At 48.6% G+C, this 20,063-nt stretch overlaps 1 protein-coding gene across 2 annotated transcripts in view; it reads left to right on the top strand.

Moving 5' to 3' along the window:
• The first annotated feature begins 419 nt into the window (after window positions 1-419).
• The window catches only part of ALDH3A2 (aldehyde dehydrogenase 3 family member A2), a 391,270-nt gene continuing 371,626 nt past the window's right edge, over window positions 420-20,063 (top strand). The window contains exon 1 of one of the 2 annotated variants that reach the window (XM_086955006.1): window positions 420-584. In XM_086955006.1, coding sequence (XP_086811132.1) covers window positions 423-584 — 162 coding nt within the window. In that variant the 5' untranslated portion in view covers window positions 420-422. The remainder of the gene's footprint in view (window positions 585-20,063) is intronic. The other variant, XM_086955005.1, reaches the window with a different exon arrangement.

Here is a 20,063-nt window from a genome sequence, read left to right as displayed (position 1 = left end):
ATCCATGCAACTCGAACAAGAAGCATTAATTGAGCAACTGAATATATAATTTGGCCAATAACTAATACGGTAGAGCGAAGATGAATGAAAAATACGCCAAAAGGAGGAACATAGTAAGAAAAGTATGTATGTAAAATTCAAATAGCATTTGACATTTTTTAATTTTAAGGGAAGGAAAAGATCAGATAAAATGCAAGAGATCCTCTACCACTTTTAACAGGATGAATTATGTATGAATCCGTGGTAGTCCTCCATGATCTGTATTGATTACCGTTGAAGTGAAGCGTGCAGTGCAGACTGTTGTGCGGACAGTATTGGCTTAGTAATTTTCAATACTTGGTAAATTGATGGCTGAAGGTGTTCAAATAAACATTTGTTTAAGTTCTACTGACCTGCTCTCTTCCTTTGTGTCCATCCCAGACATGGCAAATATGAAGCAAATTGTCGATCGTGCAAGGGCAGCCTATCGCACTGGCAAAACCCGGCACCTGGAGTTCCGAATGCAGCAGTTAAAAGCTTTGAAGAGGATGCTTGTAGAAAATGAGGATGCAGTCAAGAAAGCGCTGCACGCCGACCTAAACAAGGTTTGTAGTCTATGCTTATCTTCCATAGTACGTGAAAATCTTTCCTAGGGACACCACATGTTCAAGACTTCTAGAAGCAGCAGTCACAAGTTTATAGTATAAATCAGAGGTCTTCAAACTTTTCCCGGTTGAGCCCCCCCAGCTGAATTCCCCCAGATGTTGGGGCCCCCCCACCACCCGACAGAAACCTCGGGAATCCGGCACACCGCATGATTGACTGCCACGCGCACACCACGGGCCATATCCGGCAAATAATGCTCAACACAACAAGAGTGCATAGCAAACTGCAGGCCTGTGAGTGGGTGTGACGAAACGACAGAGGCGTACCAGACAGCTCAAAACACAATCCTCCAAGACAAAATGTGCGCAAATTCTCCCCACTAGGATGCCCTGCCTTACACAGGACACAGATCAACAACAACACCACCAACATGAATGTGACGGGTGTGCCGGTGCCCATCCCTCCCCTCAATGGATTCGATGAGTCGGAGGACATCCCTAGTGTCTTGTAGAAAGGATGGGATCTTTCTGACCAAAGGTTGTAAAAATGTTCCCCGGCAGAGACACGGCGCAAGCGACGTATGTTGCCCTGTTTTCCCGCACACCCTGGGCGGACCACAGCTGGTTTTGGCCTTAGCCGAGTTACGGGACAATTGCTTTATCGAAACAACCGCCACTTTAGTAACGAGGTTGACTTTCAGTCTCCTAGTATTGTCCCGTTTGGGCTTCTTGACCCCCTCCCCTTCCATCTTTTTATCAGTGTGTCACGATGATGCTATACCTCGCCCATTATATTTTCCCTCACCAGGTACCATACCTTTACAGCTGGTCCCACGGGAGCAGACTGTGAGGTACCTTAGGGATTTCTCTGGGGTAAGCAAGACAACCCAGCCCCTTCATTTTGCAGTAACTTTTGCTTCTTCTTAACTCCAATGTTATACGACTCTGCATAAGTGAGATGAATGTTTGTCACAATTACTGCCTCACTATGCTGCTGTTTGTTTGTTTTTAACCCTTCACTTTTTGGTGTGTGTATTCCGATTGAACTTGTGCGGACCTTCCATGTGGGAATATTGCATTCACCCTGCTGTTCTGTGAATTGTCTTTATTCTTACAGGTCGCAATATTGCAGCAGGACCAATCGGCCTGCATCCCGGTATTACCGATCAAAGAAGGTTGTATACCATATTGCAAGTTTTAATTAGAAACTTTTTTTCACTGTGTGGTACTATTTACCGAGGTCCTGAGGAATTGCCATCACGGCAAGAAACATGTCGACCTAACCAGAGGGTAGTAGCTAATATACTCGGATAGTTTCAGAGCATTTATCTCCCCTCCCACCTTTTAATCAAGGGAGTCTACCACGTGAATAAAGTTGATTGTGGACTGACCCACCTTTTTTAATTTCACCTTCTCACATCACGACCACACCTCCCCGCCCTCTCACACGCATGCACCATATGGCCGGAACAAAAGATCTCAGATAAAGAGCCTCGGTCCCGGGAGCCCGTCAGACATTGCAGCGCCAGTCTGACGAGGAGCAGAACCCATATGATGAAGCATGACACCTAGTTTTCTGGGTGTGTGAGGGTTTTAGTTCCAACAATGGGATTCCCCCTTCTGTCTAGCACACACACCTCCTTTCTGTCACTCTTCCCGGGGAACTTTGTACTCTCTTTGTGTTATTGAAAGTCACTTTTGTCACGCTGGAAAAGTAACTACCAATTCTTTATATATATATATATATATATATATATATATATATATATATATATATATATATATATATATATATATATATTTCAGTCTACTCCTTCCCTAATTCTTCCCTTATACAACATAAATACAATCAAGATTGTGTTGCACTTTTGTCTTAATCTTCTGCTCGATCTCCCTGTGAGAAACAGAAGGCTGCCCTGGGATGACGCTTATGTCCCATGCTAATCCTGGTGTGTTCTGAGTGAGGGCGGGGAGGAGGAATTCAATTTACAAGCTGTTCCAACTTTCGTGGACATGTTTGTGCTGCGAGTGCTGCTAATCCCTGTGGAAGTCCTACACAGTGCTAGGGTGACCAACCGTCCGTAAATTTCCCGGACAGTCCGTAATTTCGTCAGTCTGTCCGTTGTCCGAGAAGGATTGTTTAACGGACGCCATTTGTCCGTAATTTTAACCGGGCACTGGTCCCACCACCCTAATGCCGGCACAGCTTCCACCCACCTCCCCTCTTGACTCCGAGGCTGTTCCAAAGCTTAGATACCCCGCAGCATTGGAGAGTCACAGCGGGATGGCAACCCTCATACCTTCAGCCCTTGATGAGCTGTTAAGAGGTGCTTGAAGGTGACTGAGAGGGAGGGGCTGCAGCTTCAGGAGCAGGGGCATCTATTCAGATGCAAACAGCCCTGAATGCTTCACGTCTCTGCAATTTAGAGGGGGCCTCACACATTCCCTTCCTATGAAGAAAATAGGCAACGTCTGTGGGGTTTTCTACAGAAGATTGTGGTTGCCCCTAGATTAAATGCTGTAATTCTTTGATATAGCTCAATCCTTTTGCACAGGTTTGATCTGGCTGTGACGGGCAGTAGGCCTGATTTTTATTGATTCTGCAGGGATAAAATTGAGATGCCTCGTGGCCTCCTGTTTAGCTTAGCCTCATCCACAATATGAGTTTTCTTGACAGGAAAAGTAATACAGAAGGAGGGGAGAAACCCTGACGACTCCTTTAAAGCGGAGGCTTCCCTAACATTAAATCACAGTCACAAACTGAACTAAATCAACAGGTGAGAAGAAGTGAAAACCCAAGATCTTAGCTGAGGCTTGCGATTTGTAAAAATAGCCTCCTTGCAGCCACAGATCTAGAAAGCAAATGCCAGTACATGCGCTGTCCCACCACTGCGGCCCTTGTGTATGCAACAGTGAGCATTTGAGGTAAGAAGATGCATCTCTCCCATAGTCATGAAAGAACACAACACTCTCCAGGCACAGACAGTGGGTCATGCATATTCGGAATCCTCTTCGGCTACTGGTGCTGGTACAAATGTGTGTCAGTAGGCAGCCCTGATGATCGTGTACTCTCTCTCTCTCCTTCATTCGTAGTTTTCATAAATTGCAGACGAACACCGCTGAGTGGTTGGAGCAGCAATATTTAGAGAGTAAGAAGGTGCTAGCAGTGGGTGGGCCAGCTATGGAGCCTCTCACCAACCTCTGGCTGTGCAAACATCCTAGTACCAGCCCTGATTACACCGAGGCAGCACGTGGTTCTCTTCACAGAACTTAATTACTGTCACTAAATTGTAAACAAACCTCGGGTCTTCAAACATGCAGTCTATAATGTAATAAAAAAAAGAAATGGCACAATGGCACCCACACTGATTAAGAAAGTATGGAGGACAATCAGTTAAATCAGTTCTCTTGGAGTATCTCCTTTAAGTACTGTACATCACAGTGGGGGATGGCAAAACTAACAATTTGGAAAGAGCATGTCTTCTCGTTGTCTTGTCCAGGAAGGGGTGATGGCTCCTGTCCCCCCCTTGTAGTGGATCCTGTCTCAGCCCTGGGTGCTAGATGGGTAAAAGGGTGGATGGATGAGTGAATGGATGGATGAGTGAAAAGGTGGATGAGTGAGTGAGTGGGTGGATGGATGAGTGAAATGATGGGTGGATTGATGAATTGATAAGTGCAAGGGTGAATGGATGGACGAATGAGTGAAAGGGTGGATGTAAGGATGGATGAGTGAGTTAAAGGGAGGGTAGATGGACAAAAGGATGAATAGATGAGTGAAGGAGTGAAAGGATAAGTGGATGAGAGAAAGGATGGATGAGTGATAGGGTCAATGGATGGATTCATGAGTGGATGAGTAGATGAATGGGTGGGTGGGTGGATGGGTGGATGGGTGGAAGGAAGGATGGCTAAGTGAAAGGGTCGATGGAGAGAGAAAGGGAGGATGGATGAATGGATGACTGAAAGGGTGGATGGGTGGAAGGATGAGTGACTGGGTGGATGGATGAGTAAGTGATAAGCTGGATGGGTGAAATGGTAAATGGGTGGATGGATGAGTGAGTGAATGGATGGATGGGTAGAAGAGTGGATGGATGAGTGTACAAATGCATATGGTGAAAGGGTGGATGGATAATGGATGGCTGAAAGGATGGATGAGTGAAATAATAGATGGAAGGATATATGATGGATAGGTTTGCAAATGGTTTAATATGGTTTAATATGTTTGGATATGGCTGGGCTTACTTATATACTATTGCGCGACCTATGATGTGTCTGTAAAACGTATTCAATTGTCTTGAAGTTTTGTCCTGAATTTTGAACTCCTGTCCTGAATTTATGTCCTGACTTTGACCCTTTGTCCTTTATTTTTACACTCCCTATCCTGAATTTGCACCAATGCCAGTTGGTCACCCTACACAGTGCCACACCCGACCGTAGGACTGAAAACACTCGAATTATTATGGGGTGGTGTCCCACCCCAAACATTCACCCTGAAGTTACACCGCCGAATTCATGTTTCTTCACGGCACTGTTATTTTCGTTTTGGGGAGTATAATCAACGCCTTTGAAGTCGTGCTATGAGTCTCTCTTCTCTCTCTCTCTCTCTCTCTCTCTCTCTCTCTTCTCTCTCTCTTTCTCTCCTCTCTCCCCCTCCCTTTCTGATAACGCATCGGAAGAGGGGGAGCAGAGCAAGCATTTCTCTCAACTCCCCAACACTATGCCCACTATGGCCGCTGATTTTGAAACACCGTGTCAATTATTTACAGAATCTGCCGCCAGGATTTGCTAATCTTTGGCAGTATCTGCAGTATATCTTTGCCAATTGTATTTGTAATGCACGTTTCAAACCTAAAAGTAAAGGATACAGCTCGCAGGCTTATGCTCTTTACAATTAGTGCTTTATTATTTACGTCGCTGTGGCTTGGAGTGGGATTACTTTCTCCTTTTATGCCCTGTTAGTAGTTGGGATTTCATACGGCATCCTAACTTTTCGCTTTTAAAAGTGTGATTCTTTTTGAACAGAAGCCTTTTTAGGTCTCGCCCTGGAATTCGCATCCGAAGGATGCGTCCAGGGCGGAGACTTATAGCTGTCGGCTGCCGGGGAATGAGGGACAAGAAACTGTGACGAGCTTATCCTGGCTGGATTGAGCTGCGTGCACGCGCGTCAACATTCACGCATGCGCACATCACAGCCACACGCATACACAGCACTCACGCATGCGCACATACACACGCATACACAGGCACACCCCCGTCACCTACACGCATACACAGAGACCCCTCCACACACACCAGCCCCTCTCCTCTCGGCTCCACACACACGCACACGCATTTACACTTACACAGACACGCAGGCACCCAGACAGGCAACCCCCCCCCCCGTCACACACACGCATACACACAGACTCCAGGACACATGCACATACACACACACACACGCACGCTCACACACATACACAGTCCGCCGCCGCGCGCACAGATGCCCCCCCCCCCCCCCCCCCCCCCAACAAGGCGACGCCCCACTCACCGGCATCCTCAGTGCAGCGGCTCCCACCGGCAGCAAGACTCTTCTTCGGCACCGGGGCGCAGGGTAGGCTCCTGCCTGCTCCGGTGCGCCAAACAATCGCGGCTCTTCCGTGGGAGGCGGGGTAGGCTCCTGCCCTCCTACTTCCTGTTGTCGCGCCGGCCTGCCTGACTTCCTGGTCGCAGGCCGGCAGAGTGACGGAAGGCGGTGACTTGCGGTATTTATTTACCGTACTGGATGCAGGGTTGTCTGAGAAATGTTGCCTCAAAGCACGTCTTGTTTAATCTATAGGAGTGTATATATAGTAAAAAGACGGCCACAGTGGACATGTATGGGGTTTGATTTTAAGCGAAGTACGTGAAGGGGAATTTACGTTGACCATGTCAATGCCTTAGTGCTAAAATAAATTGCGGCGGGAATGTTCAAATGTGCTTTATTTTTTCCTGCCTGTAATGTTTTACATCTCAGCTATGCAAACAGATAATCTTTCCATCTTTTCTCTATACTTCTCCCTTCTAGTCTTTTCTCTCCGATGTTTACCTATGCCCTCTTCACCATCCTTTGTCTACCGTGTCTCCTCACTCCTTTTTGCTGCATTTTGTGATGTTACTTGCTGGTTTGCTGCTGTTCTCCTGTTACGTGCATTTCTTGAGACGCTGTTTTTCCCTTGTTAAATGTGTTTCTCCAGACTAGGGTTTCTCGGTTTGCTTATTTAGTGCTCTGACATCCCCTTGGGTAGAGTAGCACTATAAAAATGTTTAAAAAACGTAGAAATCTAGCCACAATGTGTAGTTGGAGCGAGATGTAGTCTTTACATGGTTGTTTATGGAACCAGCAGGTGTGTTTGTGTGAACAGCATGGCTAGAGTGACAGTGAGTGCAGAGTGACAGTGAGTGCAGAGTGACAGTGAGTGCAGAGTGCGTGCAGAAACAGTGAGTGCAGAGTGACAGTGAGTGCAGAGTGAGTGCAGTGACAGTGAGTGCAGAGTGACAGTGAGTGCAGTGACAGTGAGTGCAGAGTGACAGTGAGTGCAGAGTGACAGTGAGTGCAGAGTGACAGTGCGTGCAGAGTGACAGTGCGTGCAGAGTGACAGTGCGTGCAGAGTGCGTGCAGAGTGATAGTAAGTGCAGAGTGCGTGCAGAGTGACAGTGAGTGCACAGTGAGTGCAGAGTGACAGTGAGTGCACAGTGAGTGCAGAGTGACAGTGAGTGCACAGTGAGTGCAGAGTGACAGTGAGTGCAGAGTGAGTGCAGTGACAGTGAGTGCAGAGTGACAGTGAGTGCAGAGTGACAGTGCGTGCAGAGTGACAGTGCGTGCAGAGTGACAGTGCGTGCAGAGTGACAGTGCGTGCAGAGTGACAGTGCGTGCAGAGTGACAGTGCGTGCAGAGTGACAGTGCGTGCAGAGTGACAGTGCGTGCAGAGTGACAGTGCGTGCAGAGTGCGTGCAGAGTGGCAGTAAGTGCAGAGTGCGTGCAGAGTGACAGTGCGTGCAGAGTGACAGTGCGTGCAGAGTGACAGTGCGTGCAGAATGACAGTGAGTGCAGAGTGACAGTGAGTGCAGAGTGACAGTGAGTGCAGAGTGCGTGCAGAAACACGGAGTGCAGAGTCAGAGTGAGTGCAGAGTGACAGTGAGTACAGAGTGACAGTGAGTGCAGAGTGAGTGCAGAGTGACAGTGAGTGCAGAGTGAGTGCAGAGTGACAGTGAGTGCAGAGTGACAGTGAGTGCAGAGTGACAGTGAGTGCAGAGTGACAGTGAGTGCAGAGTGCGTGCAGAAACAGTGAGTGCAGAGTGCATGCAGAGTGACAGTGAGTGCAGGGTGAGTGCAGAGTGCAGAGTGAGTGCAGTGACAGTGAGTGCAGAGTGACAGTGAGTGCAGAGTGACAGTGCGTGCAGAATGACAGTGAGTGCAGAGTGACAGTGAGTGCAGAGTGCGTGCAGAGTGACAGTGCGTGCAGAGTGACAGTGAGTGCAGAGTGACAGTGAGTGCAGAGTGACAGTGAGTGCAGAGTGACAGTGAGTGCAGAGTGACAGTGAGTGCAGAGTGACAGTGAGTGCAGAGTGACAGTGAGTGCAGAGTGACAGTGCGTGCAGAGTGACAGTGCGTGCAGAGTGCGTGCAGAGTGACAGTGCGTGCAGAGTGACAGTGCGTGCAGAGTGACAGTGCGTGCAGAGTGCGAGTGCGTGCAGAGTGACAGTGCGTGCAGAGTGACAGTGCGTGCAGAGTGACAGTGCGTGCAGAGTGACAGTGCGTGCAGAAACAGTGAGTGCAGAGTGCGTGCAGAGTCAGAGTGCAGAGTGACAGTGAGTACAGAGTGAGTGCAGTGTGACAGTGAGTGCAGTGTGACAGTGAGTGCAGAGTGACAGTGAGTGCAGAGTGACAGTGAGTGCAGAGTGACAGTGAGTGCAGAGTGAGTGCAGAGTGACAGTGAGTGCAGAGTGACAGTGAGTGCAGAGTGACAGTGAGTGCAGAGTGACAGTGAGTGCAGAGTGACAGTGAGTGCAGAGTGACAGTGAGTGCAGAGTGACAGTGAGTGCAGAGTGAGTGCAGAGTGACAGTGAGTGCAGAGTGACAGTGAGTGCAGAGTGACAGTGAGTGCAGAGTGACAGTGAGTGCAGAGTGACAGTGAGTGCAGAGTGACAGTGAGTGCAGAGTGCGTGCAGAGTGCGTGCAGAGTGACAGTGCGTGCAGAGTGACAGTGCGTGCAGAGTGACAGTGCGTGCAGAGTGACAGTGCGTGCAGAGTGACAGTGCGTGCAGAGTGACAGTGCGTGCAGAGTGACAGTGCGTGCAGAGTGACAGTGCGTGCAGAGTGACAGTGAGTGCAGAGTGCGTGCAGAGTGACAGTGCGTGCAGAGTGACAGTGCGTGCAGAGTGACAGTGCGTGCAGAGTGACAGTGCGTGCAGAGTGACAGTGCGTGCAGAGTGACAGTGAGTGCAGAGTGACAGTGAGTGCAGAGTGACAGTGCGTGCAGAGTGACAGTGCGTGCAGAGTGACAGTGCGTGCAGAGTGACATTGAGTGCAGAGTGACAGTGAGTGCAGAGTGACAGTGAGTACAGTCACTCAGCACCACCACATTATCACTCAGAACCACCACAGCACAAATATGTTCTCTCAATGTTTCAAGCTTTATTACAAATGTCACAAAAAGATGTTCATATTTCACTTCTGTTCTTGGATTTCGTTACAATAAAATACACTGAACATAATCTTCACAAAAGTTATTTACAAAAGTTTAAGCTATTGCCATTATAAATTACAATCACTTTTATTAAGTATTAAAAAAAATTAAAAGCCATTGTTATTTGTAATATCAATACATCTAAGTCACGTAAATACAAATGTTGCATTACAAATGCTATAGGTGTCACATTTGCGAAAGTTATAACTATTGGCATTGTAAATGACAAAGCTATTAATTTAGCTATTTTCAAAACCAACACATAAATGAACATTTGGTGAATTTCCATTAAAATATTTGACTTTTTTACTAAGATATTATTATACTTTTTTTATGCAAAGAAAATTTAGATACTGCATAAATAACTTTAATAAAATATATTTTATATGTAGCTTTTTATGTAAAAACATAACTATAGCATAAAGCAAAAAACAATTGCCATTTACAATGCTAATAGCTCAAACTTAAATAATGCGAGACCTATTGCATTGCAAATGCTTGTTTTATTAGCTTTAATTCTTGACAATTGCTGCTGTGCCATCTATTTTCCATAGTCTTCCTTTTGTCATATAACACCTAGCAGTTTTGCTCAGGTAAACATATTCGGATCCGACATTTTAGGTCTGCTGAACTTCTGCATCCAGATATATAATACAGCAAGTAAAATACGCCTACAACAAGCCAGGGCTATTTGCTTTGTCAATTGTTGTTAGTTGCATATAATAAACAAGCAAAAACGAAGGCTTTGCTGTATATAATATGGAAAATGCTTCAGTTCTAAAATGATAAGACTGTGAAAGAACTAAAACGAGTGAGCAGTAAAATGCTGCAGAGTTCAGATTTTCTTTTCGAAACTGACGGTGGGGGCAGAAATGGAGAGCCTGATAGGGACCCGTCTCAGCATTTCCAAGAATTGCGGGTGTTCAGCACCGGCAAGACCCAGCCCCCCTAAAGCCCTGGATCAGCTTAACCCCTTCGCTGCTGATGACGAGCTCAGCTCGTCATCAGCCACGGTGGTCGTGTGCGGATGACGAGTTGAGCTCGTCATGTAACGCGGCTTTTTAAAAATTGCCGCACACAGCGGGAAAAGCCGCCACAGCGATGCGGTTCAAAAGAGCTTTCAAGAGTACTACAGGCAGTACTACAGGCTCATCCCAGATGTTGGTTCATCTGATTACAAATAAAATATTGCTTCGGTTGCACTCCTGTTGGCTGCTGGAGCGTCTAACATGCCCAGCGCGTTGAGATATGATGACGCAATGGCTTGTCAATGGAAACCCATGGTAATGCAGCAGTAACATTGCCTAGTGCATCAATCAGAGTGCTAAATGTGCAGAAATCCTATCTGTTGAGAGGGGTTTCCTCTCAGCGGAACGGCATTCAATGGCAGTCCTACGCAAGTGTCTGCTTTAGTTGGACTGTTTTACTCACGCACTTGTGCTTTATAAAAAAAATAAAAAAAAGATATATATATATTTTTATAACCTTTACTGGTGCTAGCCAGCTCCTGAGCTGCTACTGTCTCTGGTGTGAAAAGCGCGAGAACTTGACAAGCGCCCGCTTGGGGCCCGGCCCCCTGGATCCCGCCACACCCCCATAGGAAGTCCAGTAGCCGGCTGGCTACTGGACAGGAACTCCTTCCGGGTCAGGCGACAATGCACTTCCGGTGCAAGCCAATGCAGTGGGGGCGGAGCCTAAGGGGACTATTTAGCCCTGAGGGCACAACTGCTCGCCATCTTGTTCCTGCACTGGACACCAGACCGGGGCTATCACTGGAATCTCGTCTCGAACCACGTGGGGACTTGTATCGCAGTCGGCTCCGGAGTTACGCGCCTGGATTCTTGAGCGTAGCTTGTAGGATTTGCGTCGGGCGTCGGTGTAGCATGGCGGGATAGATTACGAACTGCCCAGGGGTCGTGGATCTGAGGTGAGGTGTTCGGCACTGGGGCTTGGAGAGTTTAGAATGTGGGTGATTTAATCTATCGCCGCTGGTGCTCCCTCCACTCCATTGTAGGGTGGCACCCGGGTGATTGCAGTATTTGCTCCCGCATTGGGGCCGAGCCCTATTCTGAGACCGGGTTAGTGTGGGCGGGAGTCCGGTGGGTTTTGGAGCACCCCGTTTGTGTGGCGCACGAGCGAGGGGTAAAAAGAGACTGCACTGGTCTTGAGGCTTGTCCTTGTTTACCGCGTTGTTGGGGCGGGAGTCTGCTAGTTTCGAGCACGTGGGGCCCATTCCGGTGTGCGGCGCGTGAGCGGGGGTTCACCTGGGCGCGAGGCAGAGCGCTGTAGTGTGCGGGGGTTCCGGTGGGGCCTGCAGGGGGATCTGGCATTGGGTTTGGTGCTCGGTAATCGTTGTGCCAGCACAGCTGCACGTTCGTGTTTTAGGTGCACGAATGCTCGGGCCGGATTGGTGTCGGGTGTTTCCTCGGTACTCCCGTGGTTGCGGCGGTTATTTGTGGCGGTAACAAGCAGGTCCTCTAAGCCACATAAAGGAGAGCAGGGGCGCAAGTGTGAGCGCCCGGGTAGATTGTGCATTTAACCGGCTTCGGGCTTTTGTTTCCTTTTTGGTCCAAATATCTGAGGCAGCTATGTACATGAGGGCGAGGGTGTGAAGGAGTGCCATGCACAGTACTTGGGAGGGCTGGAGATCGTCTGCTTTGTGGGGATTGTATTAATTGATTAAGATTACTTTGGTAAGCACTGCATTATATTATTTGGTTCAGTCTGCTTAATAAGGGCTGCATTGAGTGGTAGAGGCTGCATCAGACTGGGAATTTAAGGAGTAAAGACTGCATTAAACCTCATCAAAGGTCCACAATGCCTCCCAAGCGCAACCAGAAGCGTAAGGAGGGGGAATCCGAAATTGCTCAGCTTTTAAAGCTAGTACTCGCAAAATTGGGCAAGGATGACGAGGATAGTGAAGGTGAACTATGGGGGGGAAAATCCAGTATCAGATAGTGAAGAAATGCCTGAACCTTTACCTGGGGCCCGACCACGGCGAGCCATAGTCCCTCCAAAAGCTGCCTTCCCACCCCTAGTTAGGAAGCCCAGGGTGAACAAGAAGGGGAGGGGGAGCAAGGTTCCAGATGATTCACCCCTGCTCCTATTCCCCCGGTGACGCCTTTGCTGCCCTTGCCTAGCGCTCCCACACCAGTATCAAGCTTACCGGATTCAGGGTTTCCTGCACCACTGGGGCTCCCAAATATAGTTCCTGGGGTTCCCATACCTCTGGTGCCGGCAGCGCCAGCGCCCAGTGTAGTTTCTGTGGTGCCCACATCCGTTGTCCCGGCAATACCGGTGCCCATCATCCCCGCCCCCACAACCGATGCCGGTTCCCCCACAGCCAGTCAGCGGGCCAACAGCAGAAGGGCGGGATGACGTAAGCATGATTTTGGCTGAGATCCGGAGTGCTTTGAAGGTCTTGACGCCAGCTCCAAATCCTCCTACCCCCATAGCACCTGAGGTGGCCCCGGTGGTAGCGCCAATTACGCCGGGGCAGTGCCAGGGGGGGTAGGGCCCACCCCCTCGGGATTGACGGGGCCAACATTGCAGGGAGGGCAAACTACCACGGCTACCATACTATCCACAGTAGCGACACTGTTGGCTCAGTTTGGCCCGCACGGAGTCAGCCCGACAGTGGCGCCATGGGCCACATCTGGTGGCACTGGGGGAATTGAATAAACAGGTTGCCCTCTTGGCCAAAACACAGGAAAAGGATTTGTGCACGCCTCCACAGGTGGTGGGTCAAGCAGCCCCCGCGCAACCAGGGACAGCACTAATTGCGGCCCGAGCTACTGTGAGATACCAGAATGATGGGTTTTGACATAGCAATGCTGACGTTTACATTTCTCTTCCTACTACTAGTATGTCATCGAAAGTGGTGTGGGTGTTGGGACACTCGTTCGTGCGGCGGGCCACAGTGCGGCTACGGCAGAAGCGGGTGTCGAAACCACCAGGTTTGAAAGGGACACCGTTCCTATGGCGTGGCGTCGGCGGCCTGCGAATTTGGCAGTTGCAGCGGCTAATCGAGGAGACACGAGAACGCGAGGTACATCAGTCCCCGGATTTGGTGGTGCTGCATTTGGGCGGTAACGACATGGTGGAGCTAGGACGCATGGCAATCAGAGAAGCCTTGCTTACAGAGTTTGCCTGGATAGGAAGGCTTTTCCTAACGCTCGCATTGCTTGGTCATGTATGATCCATCACAGGACATGGGCAACTGGAGTCAGATCCCGGGCTTTGAACGTATCGGTGAGACACCTCAACGGGGAATTGGCCAGGTTGTGTTTAGGCCCGGGCCGCTTGAGCCACATTCCACACAGACTTATCCCTGGAGACTTGATGTTCCATCATAATGGAGTGCATTTGTCGGACATTGGCACAGATGTGTGGATCAAAGGGATTTGGTCATTTGTGCAGAACTTGTTTGCGGGTGGGGAGGGTGAAGGACCTGTGGGCCTTGGTCACCCTAGTGGCGGAAAAGAGGCCACTGAACATTGATTGGCAGGGGGAGGTAACGGGAGGCCCGCTTACATACTCCTGAGGCCAGCACTGAGGGGAGAGGCTGTAAGCTCTCCGTAGGGAGAATGGGGACACCAACTGGGGAGGCAAGGGCGCCAGATCCCACAAGCCTCCTTGGCAGCCTGGTGGTAGAGGGGTGGGCCCCTGGATATGACTGACAAGGATTGTGGGCTCGGGGCTCACTGCTCAAGGACGCAGGTGTGTTGCGCCTTGCGTGGTTCTCAGTTTGGAGATACGAGCTAGAAGTCCCCTTGGTGCTGTAGGAAGTAGGTATTGCATAACCGGTGGTAATGAACAGTTAGCATACTTGTACATATTAAAAATGCAAATATTTGAATTCTGAAATGTGAATTTTGAATTTATGATCTGGTCATTTTTATGAATGTTTCGGAAGATTAAACATGGCCATTTTTTACCCACACTTTAGACTGGTTAGTTGTTTGTGGGTTGCATAAGGTTGGGGCGGGGGTCATACTGGGGGGTTCGGGCCCTATGAAAAGCACGAGAACTTGACAAGCGTGCTCTTAGGGCCCAGCCCCCTGGATCCCCGCCACACCCCCATAGGAAGTCCAGTAGCCGTCTGGCTACTGGACAGGAACTCCTTCCGGGGCAGGTGACAACTCACTTCCGGTGCAAGCCAATGCAGTGGGAGTGGAGCCTAAGGGGGCTATTTAGCCCCGGGGGCACAACTGCTCGCCCTCTTGTTCCTGCACTGACACCAGGCCGGGCTATCACTGGAATCTCTCACCCACCCGTCCCTAAAATTAGTGGTTCTAGTTATTGGAAGAGGGTGATGGGCGGAAAAGAGGCCGCATAACATTGATTTGCAGTGGGGGTAACGGGAGGCCCGCTTACATACTCCCGAGGCCAGCACTGAGGGGAGAGACAGTAAGCTATCCGCAGGGAGAATGGGGACACCGGCTGGGGAGGCAAGGGCGCCAGATCACACAAGCCTCCTTGGCAGCCTGGTGGTAGAGGGGTGGGCCCATGGAAATGACGGACAAGGATCGTGGGCTGGGGGCTCACCACTCAAGGACGCAGGTGGGTTGCGCCTTGCGTGGTTCTCAGTTTGGAGATGCGAACCAGAAGGCCCCTTGGTGCTGGAGGAAGTAGTTATTGCATAACCAGTGGTTATGAACAGTTAGCATACTTGTACATATTAAAAATGCTAATATTTGAATTCTGAAATGTGAATTTTGAATTAATGTTCTTGTCATGTTTATGAATGTTTTGGAAGATTAAACATAGCCGTTTTTTACCCACACTTTAGACTGGTTAGTTGTTTGTGGGTTGCATAAGGTTGGGGCGGGGGTCATACTGGGGGGTTCGGGCCCTATAGCTCCGTGGTTATGCGGAGTACTTCTCTGCCACGTGCTCTGGTAACTCCATGATGGGTGACTCTGCTGTAGTTTTAACTATCACATGTTCAAGTGGCCCAGTGGCTGTGCTGCATGCTGCTCTTTCGTGGGCTCCGGTGATTCCATGACACATGCCTCTGCTACAGTCTGGGATACCACAGGCTGAAGTGGCTCCTTGTCCGTGTTTGTGTTGGGACAGAAAACTCCTCCACATGGTGATGGATGTACACCCTTGCCCTGTGTGCGCCAATTCTACTAATGTCTGGATCACTGGTGCTGATTTTTGTTAATGTAGGCCAGGGGTACTCATAGTACGGCCCGCGGGCCAGGTGCGGCCCGGCAAGCCTTCCCTGGCGGCCCGCGGACCCTGCAGACATCGCCCTGCAGACATCGCCCGTGCTTTCCATTTTTGTTTAAGAGTGTCAGGAAACACCCTGCGGCAGCGCGACTCAGACAGCCGCTCTGTGGGGGCCGGGCGATTCCTATCATTGTCAGAGTGGGGCTCCAGGGGCGCAAAGAGGTGAACAAATCCTCATTAACATCGGAATGGTCTTTTAACGACTTGTGAAGTGCTTGGTGATGTGTTTGCGCGTTCGTGCACGTGTGTGTGTGTTCATCTGCACATATATAATCGTGCTATTGTAATCTAATCAGTGTGATCCTGAACAGAAATATCCTACACAGCAGCACAAAAACTAATATAAAGCCTCCGGAAGACACCTCATCACATAACAAACTGCACCCCTTCGTTGTGGGGTTTGGCACTTGCCATAGACGAGGTGTGACCCAGCAGGGCTACAGCACACCCTGAAGGGGAGGCGAGGACCCTTCTAGATTCGCCTCCATGCCACTTTCAGCACATGCCAACTTGCATATTTCTGAAAGAATTCCTGCTGAAAAACACATTTGTTCAGGCACCTATATATTAGCAGAGCCCTCGGTGACTATCAGGGTACTGACTGCTGTGTGTGCCGGCGGGGAAAGGGGTCAGTCAGTAGCGGTTAAAATGAGCCCAGTGGCTTTCCATAATGCAACCAATTCGGATCCCGCACTAAATGCTTCGAAAGAGACAGTAGCATGACGTCAGAAGCACACACTAGCACCGCATTAACCGGAACCTGTAATGCAGATTAATGTACAGGAGCTTCCCTTGTGACAGCCTCATGAATAAGGCATCAAACCTAGTCCAACTGCACATTCAACTATTTCTGTGTACACATTTGTTTGCCTCTGAAGCAGCTTCCATGACACTCACAGAACAGCGGGTTTACTTTGATTCTTTAAAATAAAAGCAATAAGTATTATGTTGTCAATGGAAACGTGTTCTAATCGCAAAACTCCTGAGAGCTCAATGTAGACATCACAATACCTAAGACTTGCTCTTTTCTTCTGTCTTCGTCTCAGAGAAAGTATCGCTCAACTGTACCTCAACTGTCACCCACAGCACCCGTGCTTTCATGCACCCTCTGCTGCTTCCTGACATGATGTAGGAGTCATTCAAACCTCCCGGCTTCACCTCACAAACTGCATGACCGCCCCACGCCATCTGCCTTAACCACACAGCGCCCAGTACTTTTATACACCTCTACGTTCACTGCATAAAACTTTTGGTTTTTCCAGTACTTCTACCCTCTCCTACAATAAATGCACGACTTTCTCACGTCCTGTGTCTGTCCCTGCTTTCCAGCACTTCTGCCTGCAGCAACTGTGTGTGTGTGTCTCAGCCCGGGCGCAGGGGGAGACAGGGAAGGAGAGGAGGCGAGGGAGACCTCAGAGTGAGTGAGGATGACAGAGGGAAGGAAAGGAGAGAGACAGAGGAAAGGAGGCAGAAGGGAGGGGGAGGGAGGCAGACCTCAGAGTGAGGGAGAGGGAAGGAGAGAGAGGGAGACAGAGGAAAGGAGAGAGAAAGAGACGGAGGGAAGGAGGCAGAGGAGGGAAGGAGGCAGGGAGGGAGAGGAGGCAGGGAGGCAGAGGAGGCAGGGAGGGAGAGGAGGCAGAGGAGGGAGGGAGGCAGGCAGAGGGAGGCAGAGGGAGGCAGAGGGAGGGAGGGAGACAGACCTCAGAGTGAGGGAGAGGGAAGTAGAGAGAGGGAGACAGAGAAGGAAGGAGGGAGAGGGAAGGAGAGAGAGGGAGACAGAGAAGGAATGCATGGATCTTTAATGTGTGCCGTGAATACATCCGCCTGTCTCACAGATTGTGGTCTTGTTGAACCAGAACAGGCATTCAAAGTACTGCCTTCATAGTAGTGAAAGGCTACAACCTTTACCAGGAGACAATCAGCACTAGTGCGGTGGTGGAAGCATAACTTGTAGTTATCAGTAAGTGTGAACAGGTCCGTTTAATCTGTTTCACTAGAGTGAGGCCCACAGGCTCACTCAGTTAAAGATCTGCTGCTTTGTTCCTAACTCACCTTTCGCCTGCATCGGTTTGGTGTGTAGCGCTGCGCCTTGCATGTGTAGTCTATATGTGTTGGGTGTTTGTGTAGCAACACAAAAAGATGTTAGACGAAATGCTGAACATTGTCAAACATTCACCTCACAGATCTGGGTTAAATTAATCATTTTTTTGCTGACCGTGCGTCCCCAGTTTGGATCCAGCCATGGGCAAATCAGTCTTGACCCTGCTGCCCATGGGAATAATCCAGCCCGAACTGCCAGGCCAAGTCCCCCTTGGACCGGAAAGCAAGCATCCTGGGCATGGGCAAATCAGTCTTGACCCTGCTGCCCATGGGAATAATCCAGCCCGAACTGCCAGGCCAAGTCCCCCTTGGACCGGAAAGCAAGCATCCTGGGCGTGTCTATGTATGTATGTATGCATATGTGTGTATGCCTGTGAATGTACAATACAGTGATAATGTAGTGCACACATGTTATTTGCATGTGCTCTGTGTTCTGTTTGTGTATGTGAGTGGTACAATACATGAAGGATGTAGTGCTGCGAAGTGTGTGTGTGTGTGTGTGTTATATTCATGTGCTGGATGTATGTTTGCTGCTAATGGCACAATGCACAGCAGAGACCGAGTTCCACTATGGGAGACCCACAGCTGCATGGTGAAACGAGAGGAGGTAAGGGAATTTCAGCTCTTTTGTGTATTGTTGCATTCCAGCTTTCCCTGGTTTGATGGCCTGTATCACCTGGACAGTCTCTTCTAAGCTGAAGTATAGAGTAGTAGTCCTTAATGGCAAATCGACCACCTGTTCAGCTATGGGGAACCCCTCTTTGTTTAGGGAGTATAACTTAAGAAAGTGAGCTCAGCATTCATATAAAAGTTGGACTATTGTAGGAGAATGCAGGTTTTTAAAATATTGTATTCTTGTCTTCCTCCAAACTTGTATGGGTTGTCTTTTATATGAAGGTTAATCAAGTGGAAAAATGGACACTTGTGACAATTCTAGACCATTGGTTAGAAAAACTATGGTATCCTCAAAAGACCCAATGTGTACAGGTGTAGCGGTATATATCGTTCATCCGCCCCTACATTGTGGTTTTTCGGCAGTTATCATTGGATACCATAGAGAGTGTGGGTGCCTGCCTCATCCAGAGGCTCCTCTGGTCTAGGTTGCAGTGTCCAGAGATGAAAAAAGAAACCAGTGCAAAGAAAGGTAAAAAACTGTTAAAAATAAGGTCAACACCAGAAAAAGTTTTAATGAATTGGTGGAGATCTTCTATTAAAATAAGTGGGTACTTATACTAGATCGAGTTACTTGATCTAGAAGTGCGATTTATCACAAAATTGTCGACATGTTTCAGCCCCCTTCGGCTCAACGGAGTCTATGGGGCTTTCGTCAGGACAGAGGGACAAACAAACATCAAGAATCTACTCACACTTTTTGTGTGGAGTTCAAATGGAAGTAGTGAGGGTCAACATTAGCCACTCTAGTTTCATTAACCTGAAAAAGAAAATACACAAAAATATGTTGTGCAGGGGTAATATGTATTCTCACAGTATTACAGGAGTAGTGGTAGGCACAGTAGTAAGCAATAGTCTAAACTACTACATTAATGCATGTTTAGCAAAAAATAGCGTAAAAATTCTAAACAGTGGAGTATCACCTGGTAGGGTAGAGGATAGAGGGAGGCAAAGGTGTGCAAGAAGGTACTGCGATTTGATTTCAAACGGCAGGGGGTAGTTTGTACATGATGGTGACATACCACAACTTTGTTTAGATTAATCGAGCACTTGGTCTGAAGCTCGTTAATAACACACAATAATATGTACAGAGTAATCTCAATACCTATTTTTCAGGGAGGACGAGGTCAGGTAATTAATCCGGAATTCCGGATTAATTACAAGATCTCCACCAATTCATTAAAACTTTTTCTGGTGTTGACCTTATTTTTAACAGTTTTTTACCTTTCTTTGCACTGGTTTCTTTTTTCATCTCTGGACACTGCAACCTAGACCAGACCTGGATGAGGCAGGCACCCACACTCTCTATGGTATCCAATGATAACTGCCGAAAAACCACAATGTAGGGGCGGATGAACGATATATACCGCTACACCTGTACACATTGGGTCTTTTGAGGATACCATAGTTTTTCTAACCAATGGTCTAGAATTGTCACAAGTGTCCATTTTTCCACTTGATTAACCTTTATACTTACCTGGGGAAATAAATGGACATGTATTCCTCCTCCCCTTTCTGATTACCCTTGTCTTTTATATGCTCTTCTGTGAGCCATATCTTTTCTTGTACGTATCCAGTAGGCTGACTTCTTCTCTCCATTGTGTCACAGGCTCTCTTCAACATTCTTTGTTGGTGTCTAGGTTTTAGCAAATCATGTATGAATTGCACTCTACCGTGCTTAATAGAAACGGAGTAGCTACTGTTTTTTCTCGTCGGAGTTCTCTTATTTTAATTATCTTGAGTGAGTATGGTCTTTAAGGTGGTTTGG

Source organism: Lissotriton vulgaris, chromosome 2_1 (assembly GCF_964263255.1).
Source record: "Lissotriton vulgaris chromosome 2_1, aLisVul1.2, whole genome shotgun sequence".
NCBI lineage: Eukaryota > Metazoa > Chordata > Amphibia > Caudata > Salamandridae > Lissotriton > Lissotriton vulgaris.
Note: the sequence above shows the minus strand (reverse complement) of the source record. Positions and strands in the feature narration are given on the sequence as shown.